Source organism: Psammomys obesus, unplaced genomic scaffold, assembly GCF_907164565.1.
Source record: "Psammomys obesus unplaced genomic scaffold, mPsaObe1.curated_primary_1811, whole genome shotgun sequence".
In the NCBI taxonomy this organism is placed as follows: domain Eukaryota; kingdom Metazoa; phylum Chordata; class Mammalia; order Rodentia; family Muridae; genus Psammomys; species Psammomys obesus.
The window spans coordinates 247,363-258,561 of record NW_026596318.1 but is presented as its reverse complement, the minus strand read 5'-3'; the positions used below and the strand labels follow the sequence as shown (position 1 = coordinate 258,561).

The window sequence follows — 11,199 nt, the reverse complement described above, 5'->3', positions numbered from 1 at the left end:
GAGAGGGAGCCAGGGGAGGCCGTGAGAGGTGAGAGGGAGCCAGGGGAAGCTGAGCTACAGTGTGGGCGCTGCGGATTGGCCCTCAGTGCTCAGCAGGAGCACTAAACTAAAATGCTGTAAACCACCGAGCCATCTCCAGCCTCTGATTTTATTTTCAAATGAGGTCTCACTGGGTCACCTTGGCTGGAACTCACTCTGCACACCAGGCTGCCTTGAACACACAGATCTACCTGCTTCTACCTCCAGAGTGTGGGATTAGGGATGTATCACCACCTCTCCTTTTTGAAGATTTTATTTCTTTTATGGTGCTTTATCTGCATGTACACCTGCATACCAGAAGAGGGCACCAGATCTCACTATAGATGGCTATGAGTCACCGTGTGGTTGCTGGGAATTGAACTCAGGACCTCTGGACGAGCAGACAGTGCTCCTAACCTCTGAGCCGTCTCTTCAGCTCCACTAATTATTATTATTATATTTTTTTAACTTCATCTGAGTGCTGTATTAGTAGTACTCCTGCCCCTCCCTCTCCAACCCCTCCTGTGTCCCCTCCCTCAAATCATTCTCTTTATAATTGCTACACGTATATGTACGTAGATGTGTATACACAGATGTATACATGTAACCCGCTGAGTCCCTTTAGCTTCGTTTCCAGGTAAATGTTTCCAGGGCTCCACGTTGGTTTTTTAGAACAGGGTCTCACTGTATAGCTCAGGCTGGCCTTGAACTCATGGTGACTCTCTAAGTAATAGGGTGACAGGTATGTCTTCAGGTCCAGCTGTTCCGATTTTGAAAGACACTTTCTTACATGAGCTCCTAACCCCGCCCTCCTCAAACTGATGATCCTCCTGCCTCCGCCTCCCAAGAATAGGGTAATGTCACAATACCCATCCTGATGGATTCTCACAACTAAATCTTTTTCTCCTACACTGTCATACATTCTAGAAACATTCGTCCTGTCTTTTCTTGGGTTTTGTTCGTTTGTTTAGTTTTTGAGACAGGGTCTCACAATGTAGCTCTGGCTGTCCTGGCACTCACTGTGTAGATGAGGCTGGCTTCAGACTCACGGAGATCAGCCTGCCTCTGCTCAGAGAGCTGGGACTAAAGGCGTGCACCACTATGCACAGCTCTTCTGTTTTGTTTTGCTTTTTTGTTATTTTGAGAGACTTTTATTTTTGAGAAAGTGTCATTGTGTAATGCTGTCTGGCCTTGAACTCAGCAATCCACAGTAATCCTCCTGCCTCAGACTCCTAACTGCTAGGATTACTATGCCCAGCTCTTAGTTTTAAAAAAAGATTCTTTGTGTGTATGAGTGTGAGTATGCGTGCACTAGTGTGCGTGTGCAGTGAGGACATAACATTGAGGCCGGAGGTGAGCAGAACCATACCTAGGCCCTCATAGCCTGTTGTCCTTTAGCAAAGGTGGTTTCTTTTCTTTCTTGTGTGTGTGTGTGTGTGCGCGCGCGCGCGCGCACGCGCGCGCACACAGGCACTGTGGTGGTGCTGGTTTTGAGACAGGTTCCATCTCTGGGTAGCAGCTTCGACTGTCCTGGAGCCAGCTTTGTGGGCCGGGCTGGCCTGGAAGCACAGGCCTCCCTGCTCTGCCTCTCCCTCCAGAGTTCACCACCGCACCTGGGCATGGGTGGCGTGCTACCCCCGTCTCATCCGCAGACACGAGCAGCCCGTTTCCACCTTGCTCCCGCCCAGGCCACGGTCATTCAGTCAACACTGGTGGAGGATCCAGAACAGATGCCCAGGCCTCAGGGAGCGTGGTTTACCTTGGGAGAGTGGTCATGAGAGCCCACTAGCACATTTCCAAGGCATCCAACAAATGCTTCCTGCATGTCTGACACTGCGGTGGGCACCAGAAATACCTTACTCAGCCAAACAAAAGAAACTGCGTTCTAAATGTGGGACCAGACAAACATTGTGTTCCGTGGCTGTGCAAGGTGGGCCACCCCTGGGGAGGCAGAAGCAGGCAGATCTCTGCCTTCATGGCCAGCCTGCTAGGCATCATGTCCCAGGACATCCAGGAACTTCCCAAAGACCCTGCCACAAAAAGTATTCTACACTGTGGGTAAGTGTTGTGAGAAAACAGCAGCCATGCTGGCGGAAGGGCTTACAGACACCAGCGATAGCGGAGGGAGCGCTCGCTGAGGAGTTAGTTCACCTGTGCGACAACATGAAGAAGCTGTGTGGAGGCATGCGTCCCAGAGAGGCGCATGACTAGTACAAAGGCTGTGCATGAGGATGTGCCCACAGCAGTGTGACAAGGGATGTAGCAGGTGCCAGCTGAGGCGAAAGGAGGCAAGCATGCTCAGGGCTACCCTGGTCACTGCAGAGACTGTGATTCACTGAGTGAAAAGCAAAATCACTTTGGTTGTAATCTTGTCTCCTTTGCTTTGCCTGCTGTGCCAAAAATAGGCTCTAGACAAGCCAGGTTGGAGGTTAGGAAGATAGGAAAGCAGACATGCCTGATGAAAAGGAGGCTTGTGGTCTGGAGAGATGGCTTGGAGTTAAGGGCTCTGACTGCTCCTCCAGAGCGCCTGAGTTAATTCCCAGCAACCACGTGGTGGCTCACAACCGTCTAGAATGAGATCTGGTGCCCTCTTCTGGTGTGAAGCCGTACATGCACACAGAATAATGTATACATAATAAATAAATAAATCTTTAAAAGAAAGAAAAGGAGCCCTTGCTAGACCCAGGGGCAGCAGAAGAGGTAGGAAGCGGTGCCATCTTTATTTGTTGTAAGGGCAAAACAAACATTTGCTTACAGATTAGATGTAGGAAAAATAAAGTTTAAGATTGAACCCAAAGCGATGGGAAGGATAAAGTTGCATGGAGTAGGTAGGTTGGCTTTAGGGAAATATTAGGAGTCTTGTTTCGACTGGCTTGGATCTTACTGAGTTCCAAGCTGGCTTGGAACTTACAGAAATCCTCCGACCTCAGTCTCTTAAATGCTAAGATGATAGGAACGACTCACCATGCCGGTGTTGGAGTTGATTTTTAAGGTGGTCAGGCGTATGGGGCCAGCCTTGACCACCTGAAATTAAGTCAAAATAAAAAAGTAAGGAGGCAGTAAGTATCAGGGTCCAGCTCCTCGCAGCTGAGTCAGGCAGATACCTGGGAGCGGGCATGTTGGGCTGCTTGCGTGGGCAAGTGCAGACCAGCAGACGTCGTGTGGCGTGTTGATATTGGCAGGTTCCTCTGAGCTCTGTTACGATTTCTGTGTCTTTCTTCATGTGCACCTGCATGTTTGTGCACTGTCTGCAGAGGCGGGAAAAGGCCAGTGGATCCCCTGGAATACAGAGGGGCCGCCATGCGGGTACTGGGAGCGGAAGAGCAGAATCTCCATGGCCCCTTGGTGCGCTTGGCATCTGTGCTTTGATCATAACTGTGCTCCTGGATATCCATTTTCTCTGAGCACTATTTGTGGAAGAAATGTTTGTTCGTTCCCTTTGTTGAAGATCAGTTGACCATGGTCACTTGAGTTTATCTCTGCACCTTTGACTCTGTTCTCTTGACTGACGTCTGTCCTGTGTATCTGCATGGTTTTGACACTCGGGTCCTTCCATCCTACTTCCATCCTGTGGCTCAGTAGTTAAGTTCTGAAAACAGGAAGTGTTAGTCTTCGGCTCTGTGCTCTTGTCTGCTTGTTTGGTTTGTGTAAAACTGTCTCACTGTGTAGCCCTGGATACCTGGAAACTGTAGACCAGTGGCCTCTTCTGCCTCCTAAGTGCTGAGAGTAAAGGCATGAGTCACCACAGGCCTTATTCGTAGTTTTTACAATTTCATGATCGGAACTTTTGAAGATTTTCTTTTTGCTAGGTGGTGGCACACTCCCTTTATTCTCAGAACTGGGGGGGGGGGGGGGGGAGGGGGCAGAGGCATGTATCTCTAGGAGTTTGAGGCCAGTCTGGTTTACAGCCAGAGCTACACAGAGAAACCCAGCCTCGAAACAAGAACGAGGAGCTGAGGGAATGGTTGAGGAGTTCCTGAGTTCACCCACCGCATGGATAGATAAAGTTAAAAACAACAACAAAAACAACAGCCAGGCTGGCTGGCGCACGCCTTTAATCCCGGCAGTCTTAAAAAACCAAAACTGAAACAAAAAGATCTAAACAAACCAAGAAATATATATTATGTGTGTGAGAGAACCGCCACCTGGCTAGATTTATTTTATGTGTGTGAATATTTTATGAACATTATGGGTGTGCATGGTATCCATGGAGCAGGTCAGAAGACAGTGCTGGATCTCCTGGGACTGGAGTCACAGTGTTTGTGAGCTGCTTGTGGGTGCTGGGAACTGAACCACGGGCCTCTGCAAGAGCAGCAAGGGCTCTTAACCACTGAGCCGTCTCTGTAGCCTCCTGTTTTGTTTCTTGGGGCAGGGTCTCATGTAGCCCAGGCTGGCCGACAGCTCTCTGTGTAGCTGACCTTTGCCCTCCAAGTGTTAGGATTCCAGGCATGTGCCGCTGTACCCAGTATGTGGCATTAGGACACAGCTTGGGCATGCTGGGAAGTCTGCCTTAGCTCAGCCCTGCCGAAGCCCACCCATGGTCTCGGGCACAGCTTCTGTGTCCTGTGTGCTGAGACTGAGGGGACGAGCTGCTCTGTTCGCTTCATCTTCCAGGTGAACAACTTCGTGATCTTTGAAGGCTTCTTTGCCCATCAACATCGTAAGTTCCCCTACCTTGTGCTGGCCTAGTAGTTGGGGAAAGGCAAAGGAAAGAGGTGGGCTCTTGGCTCGCCTGGCCCCCACTGAGGGCCACCTCTTCCTTCCTCGCAGGGGCCCCCACTCTCTCTCTGAGGGCAACTCGACACTCTCGTGCTGCTGTGGTCGAACCCACGCCCGCTGGTAAAGCCTTCGAGGACCGGGTGGAGTTGAAGGGCAGTGAGGCCTAGCTCCTCAGGCGGCCCCGCCCCATGCGGTGCTGTCTGCTGGCAATTCGGAATACCCGAAAGCCATGTCCCCGGCAGTCCTGTCTGCCCTACCCTGCCAGGAGCTAGTGCGTTTATGATTAGGAAGAACTCAGATCCTGCTGGCGCCGAATTCAGCCTGTGCTCTCACTGCGTGCTCTACTGCGGCCCAGCCCAGCCCTGCCCTCAGCAGGGGTCTTACTAAGCAAGCCTTGGTGCTTGGCTGACCATGCTGTCCTCAGAGCCTCTTCACGAGGTCAGCCCCCCACCCCCAGCGGGCCCCAATCAAATCTCTGTAAATTCCTCAGGCTCTGTCAGCCAGGGAGAAGCAGGCCAGTGGGCCCTGTAGTCCTTTCATTTCTGTTCATGGGGTAGTGGTATGAACAGTCTGACGTCTAAATGTTTGTTTTAGAAGAGAATGCTTAAATTTTTTAACATTTCTGCCTGTCTTGGTGCCCCGTGCCTTTGATCAAATCGCCCAGGAAGCCAAGGCTGGTGTAGCTCTGTGCGTTTGAAGCCAGCCTGGTCTACATAACGATCTTTAGGGCAGCCAAGGCTACATATGAGATCTTGCCTTTAAAGAATTTTTTTTTTTCAAAATGATTTAAACCTATTTGGATTAAAACTCACAGGCTGGCCCATTGTGGTGGTGCTCTTGGGAGGTAGGGGCAGGTGGGTCCTCGAGTTTGAGGCCAGCCTGGTTTACAGAGTGAGTTCCAGGACAGGGGGGCTACACAGAAACCCTGTCTGGAAAAACCAAAACAAGGAAAAAACCTCACAGGCTGCCTGCTGCCTTCTCTGCGTCTCCCCAGGACGTCCATGACCTGCTCTGTGGATTCCACGCACACCATAGCACACACACACATTCATGCATGGCACAGCCTTCGCCAGCTCTGCTGCCTTCTCTGCGTCTCCCCAGGACGTCCATGACCTGCTCTGTGGATTCCACGCACACCATAGCACACACACACATTCATGCATGGCACAGCCTTCGCCAGCTCTGCGGTGCTGGCTGGTACAGCACGGCCTCCCTCCTGGGCTAGCCACATTCCTTAACGGTGGCTCCTTATTAGCATCAGCCTAGGCTCCCAGGGGCCCATCAGGAGACCTGTGCTTACCACAGCTCTGAGGCGCAGTGAGCTCACGCCACCATCGGGATTGGTGCAGATGCACAGTGGGCTGGCTGGGCCCCCCTTATCTGGGAGGGCAAGCCCGAGAGGAAGGGAGGAGACCCACCCTTGCTGTGCAGTAACTCCCTCCCATTTGCAGATGTCTGTATTTTTCCCCCTCTTCTGTTTGGGGAGGAAGGAGTGGAGAAGGATCTTTCTGCGTAGCTCTGAGTGTCCTGGAACTCAATAAGGAGACCAGGGTGGCCTTGAACTCACAGGGGTCAGCCTGCTTCCTCTTCTCAGGTGCTGAGCCACTATGCCTGGCCCCTTGTTCTTTTGACGCAGGGTCTCTGACTATGTGATTCTGGCTGTCCTGGAACTCTCTGGGTTGATCAGGCCTGTCACTCCCTTCCCAGTGCAGAGACGAAAGCCATGTGCCACCACTTTGAATGTCCTCATCCCGTTACTGTTTTAAAGCCTAATGAAACCACAGTTTTTCCATATCAGGTTGTTTGCATAGGAAGGAGAGGCCCTGCCACTCCTCTCCTCTCCCCTGAGCAATTCCCAATTAACCAAGGGCTTTGTCCATCTCATCTAGAGGGACCCAGGGTCCTCACTGGCCCAGCTGGGACTATTCCACTGCCCCAGAACCCCAGGGGGGCCTGACAGCACCCATGGACAGTAAGAGCTCGCCTCCCCCTGGCCATCCTTTCCTGCATCTCCCAGGCCCCAGTCTCCCCTGGGTCTTCCTCCCGAAACTCTGTGTTTGGCCTACTCCTTCTGGCTCTCCCCAAAAGTGCTCCAGCATTTCCCTCCAAACCCCCTTTGGTGTGCTGGCTTTGCCAGAGCACAGCTTCTGTACTGGTATTCCCAGGAGGAGCCGTTGGCGTCAGGGAACAGGAGTTTGGGATTGTGGGGATGTGGCAGGGAGGAGGGATAGAAAGTGCATCTCCTAACATTCCCATGTGTCCCTGCTACCACCAGCCCCAGCACGGAAGCTGCCGCCAAAAAGGCCAGAGGGCGACATTAAGCCGTACTCCTCCAGTGACAGAGAATGTAAGGGGCTTGTGGAGGGGGCGGGGTGAGGATGCTCAGGGGGAGGCTGGATAAGGGAGGGGAGCCAGGGGACAGTAACAACAGGCTACAGTCTCTCTCTCTCCCTCCCTTCCCCCACCCCCTCCCTAGTCCTAAAGGTGGCTGTGGAGCCCCCTTGGCCCCTGAACAGGGCCCCTCGCCGAGCTACACCCCCAGCCCACCCACCTCCACGCTCTAGCAGCCTGGGAAACTCTCCGGATCGGGGTCCCCTCCGGCCCTTTGTGCCAGAGCAGGAGCTGCTTCGCTCCCTGCGTCTCTGCCCCCCGCACCCCACTGCCCGCCTCCTGCTGGCCGCCGACCCTGGGGGCAGCCCAGCCCAGCGCAGACGCACCAGGTAACAGTGCCTGCAAGTTTGGGAGCCTTGGGATGGCTAGAGATGGTGAAGGGTGAGGTGACTCTCCCAGAAGTGTGAAACAGTGAAATCTTGACCAGAACACAGTTTCTGCAGTGTTGGTGGAGAACCAGTCAAGGGGTTGGGGCCTCATGTGGAGCATGGACCCACTACATTCTGAGGGTCATTCAATGAATAGGAAGACTTAGAGATTGGGGGCGGGGGCTTGAGCCTTTCAAGACTGGGGCAAAATCTTGGTTTAACGTTTTCTGGGGCTAGGCATGTGTCTCACAGATTGGGAACCAGTGGGTTCCAAGGCCTGTATGCCAAGAGCCCTTCCAGGCAGGCAAGGCGTGAGTGTCTCCTTTACTTGTCCTTGGCTTCCTCTTCACCTCTGACTTCTGTTTTTCTCTCTCCCCTGCCTTCCCTCTCCCCTCCCCCTGCCCATAACATCCCTGTGCAGCTCCCTTCCCCGATCCGAGGACAGTCGGTACTGACAGGAAGCCTGGGAGGGCAGATACCCTCTCCCGGAGCCCGCGACCCACTCCTCTACCAAGAGTCGTTCTTCCCCGCTCTTGAACAGCTGGGTTGCCAGGGTTCTAAGTAGCCTGATACTTTGTAGCTTTTCTTTCGACTGAAGACACCCCAATACGCCCAGCCTGTGCTCTGAACCCACACACAGGCCGTTCTGGTCAGGGTCTCTGGCTAAGTGGCTGCTACCAACTCCCTAGAGAAGCACACTTTCTGCTCATGGTCAGACTCCGGACCACCAGCGGTCCAGGGAGACCTTTAAGGAGTGTCCTGTCAGTGGATTACTTTCCCTCCACCGTGCCCAGTGGGAGTCCTCATCCTACATTCTGCTGCCAAACCAACCTGCCCTCTCAGTGTGCTGATGCCGGCCTGTCAGCCAGGTCTGCCTCAGAGCAGGCCAGTAGGACAAGCCCGCCTTGGCTGCCCGGTGGGGTCTTCCCAGTGTCGCCAAACTCTTCCTTTCCAAGTGTCGTGTAGATGCCGCAAACTAACGTGGCCCTGGGGTCTCTTCAGGAGACACACGCCACCGCTCTCCTCAGCCTGATCTGACTTTTGGCAGTAGGTCCCAGCAAACACGCCAGGACCACTTAGCTGTGTCTTTGAAGAGAAGCCTGGTCCATTAGGTCCTGGAGTCCCCTCTGACCTTCCTGCCTCCCCAGTACAGTACAGAGCTTGAGGATTGTCTTGAGCTAAGATGGAATCCTCCTCCTGCTGCTCCTCCTTTCTCCTCATAGCCAGAGCCTCCCTCCCTGCTTCCATGCCCAGGTGTAGAAAGGCCCTCCATTCCTGCCCGCCCTTGGAATGTGCAGCAGACCAGGTGCCCACCAAGTTCCCTCACGTCCCTGGGAGCAGGACCTCCCTCTGCCCGCCTGGTCCTTCCTGACTCCCTCAGTGTTGTCTCAATAAAGTGTGGATTCTTCCATGTTTTCTAAATCTACATTTTCAATGAAAAACAGCTTCGTCAGTGCTTCGCACTTTCTTCTGGGGTCTCAGCCCCTCTCTGTCCCCCTCACCTCCAGCTCTGAGATACGAGCAGAGCTCAGATCCGCCCTTCTCCGTCTTTGTTGCTGGTTCTGCCCTGGAGTTGCAGTAGCTTTGTGTAGACCTCAGTACTCACTTGGGAACCTTGGCCCCCAGTGACTTCCTTCCTCTGGCCAGCCCTTGGTAAGGCGTTAAGATTTGCTGGGACCTGGCAAGTCACTAACCTCAGAAATGTTTCTGGATTCCTTTCCTATTCTCTGACTTCCTCGTGTCTGCACCATACCCCACAGCGAGCGCTCTCTCAAGACAAGTCCTACCTACTATGAAGAATCCCCAGAGGGTGCTGGGCATGGTGGCACAGGCCCTTAATGGCATTCCTTGGGAGGCAGAGGCAGACAGATTCCAATATGCGTTTGAAGCCATCCTGGGCTATGTAGCAAGTTCCCCGTCTAGCCAAGGCTACACAGTGAAACCCTGTCCCGAGTCTGTCATCCTACTCGAAGGGCTGCCTTCTCCTCCTGAATTTGGCCTTGCTACTCTGGCCTGAGATTTCTTATCCGTAAGGGAACTATGTCTTTTAAACATCAGGGCACATGGTCCAGAAAGTGCCTTTTTTGTGTGCAAGAGTGTTTTTGTGACATAACTGGATCACAGAACACACCACCCCAATTAGAATATGCACATATCAGGATGTGAGCAAAAACGTTGAGGTATAAAATAAGCCCTCCCCTCCATTTGCTAGGAAAAACAGGCAAGAACCCTTTGGGGTGGCAGCTGCCCTTTGTCCTTGTCCCCATGCTATCCTCTCTCCCCTGACCCCTACAAACCACCTTTCACCCTGAGCCTCTTCCCCATCATCTCCCATTTCTTCTACAGGGGAGGTCCCCCGGGGCTGGTAGCCCAGAGCTGCCGCTACAGCCGCCATGGGGCAGTCAATCCCTCATCCCTGGGCACGGGTAAGTCACCACTCTTTCTTACTCTCCAGCGAAGTAGGTCACACACACACTGCCACAGTCTCCCCAGATGCCTGGTATTTCCGCAGGCAACCGAGAACGGAAGCAGGGGGAGCAGGAAGCAGAGGATAGGTGAGGTCTACACCTCCCACTAACAGCACCTTCTTCTGATCCTGCCTAACACTCCTCTCAGCTGCTTCCGCCTCAGTCTGAGCTGGATACCAGTTTCTCCCACACGCCTTTCCTCCTAACATCGATAAGCCTTCTTCCTTGTGGGTTGAACTCTGGTGCTCCCCTCTGCTGTGCTCTGACTGCCGAAGTTTGCAGTGTTCTAACCCAACAGGTGGTATCCACATTGAAAATTTGGCACCTGCGACCTTCAAGACCCTCTAATATTAGAGATTGCCATTTGCAGCTCTAATGCGCTTTCAACTCGCTGCCCCCAGGTCGGCCAGTGAGGATCAGGACCGGCCTGGGGAGGAACCTGCTTCAGCTGCTCCAGGGGCCCAGGCTCCGGCAGCCCAGTCCTGGACTATGGGTGGCCACATGATGGACGCGAGGTTCATCCGAAACCTGCACGAAGGCCGTAGCACCAGGCCGTGGTGATGGCAGCCCCTCGCACGCACGCTCGCTCGCTCGCTCGCCAAGTCGGCATTGCTTCTCCCTCACTGCAGAGCACCGCCCTGGCTCGGCTCTCACAGCGGATGCATTCATTCATTCATTCAACAGGCCCGTCTGCTCCCGACCGTCTGTATCTTATTTCCAACCAGAGCAATAAAAGTATTTATTTTTTATCACGGTAGCTATTGAGAACAAGTGGCTTGTCACTAAAGCTCACCCACCCAGCCTTCTCCTTAGACGGCGTTCAACGCTACCCTGCCTCGGAGTTTGCCGGGCCTGACCAAGGGCTGCGCAGGCGCACCCCGCGGCGGCGGCTCGGCGGCGGCGGGCCCACAGTGCGCAGGCGCACCCCGCGGCGGCGGCTCGGCGGCGGCGGGCCCACAGTGCGCAGGCGCACGGCGTCTCCGTTTCCCTCCCTCAGCCCGACCCCCTCCCTCCTGTCCCTTCACGGAGCCGGCTCCGGGGCGCGTCGCCCCGCGAGGAGACGCCATGTACCGCCCGAGTCGGGGGGCCGCCCGGCGCCTCGGGCCCTGCCTCCGCGCCTACCAGGCGCGACCCCAGGTGAGGCGGCGGCCGCCGGGGCGGGCGGAGACCCCTGAGCGCCGGGCAGGGGCGGGGCGCCGGGCGGGCGCGCAGGCGCGGTGGCCCCGCCGCCCCTT

At 54.3% G+C, this 11,199-nt stretch overlaps 2 protein-coding genes across 12 annotated transcripts in view; both read left to right on the top strand.

Moving 5' to 3' along the window:
- Atat1 (alpha tubulin acetyltransferase 1) overlaps positions 1–10,721 on the top strand; it is a 12,649-nt gene extending 1,928 nt beyond the window's left edge. For 3 of the 11 annotated variants that reach the window (XM_055597026.1, XM_055597032.1, XM_055597033.1), the window contains exons 7-12: positions 4,633–4,678; positions 4,789–4,857; positions 7,013–7,084; positions 7,214–7,457; positions 9,843–10,051; positions 10,366–10,535. In XM_055597026.1, the coding sequence (XP_055453001.1) occupies positions 4,633–4,678; positions 4,789–4,857; positions 7,013–7,084; positions 7,214–7,457; positions 9,843–10,051; positions 10,366–10,469 (744 nt within the window). In that variant the 3' untranslated portion in view covers positions 10,470–10,535. Of the gene's footprint in view, positions 1–4,632; positions 4,679–4,788; positions 4,858–7,012; positions 7,085–7,213; positions 7,458–7,917; positions 8,919–9,842; positions 10,263–10,365 lie in introns of those variants that run through there. The other 8 variants (XR_008718989.1, XM_055597027.1, XR_008718988.1 and 5 more) reach the window with 8 other exon arrangements.
- Positions 10,722–10,928: 207 nt separating this feature from the next.
- Positions 10,929–11,199, top strand: part of CUNH6orf136 (chromosome unknown C6orf136 homolog) — a 4,506-nt gene continuing 4,235 nt past the window's right edge. The window contains exon 1 of the mRNA XM_055597021.1: positions 10,929–11,101. Within this exon, the coding sequence (XP_055452996.1) occupies positions 11,030–11,101 (72 nt within the window). The 5' untranslated portion in view covers positions 10,929–11,029. The remainder of the gene's footprint in view (positions 11,102–11,199) is intronic.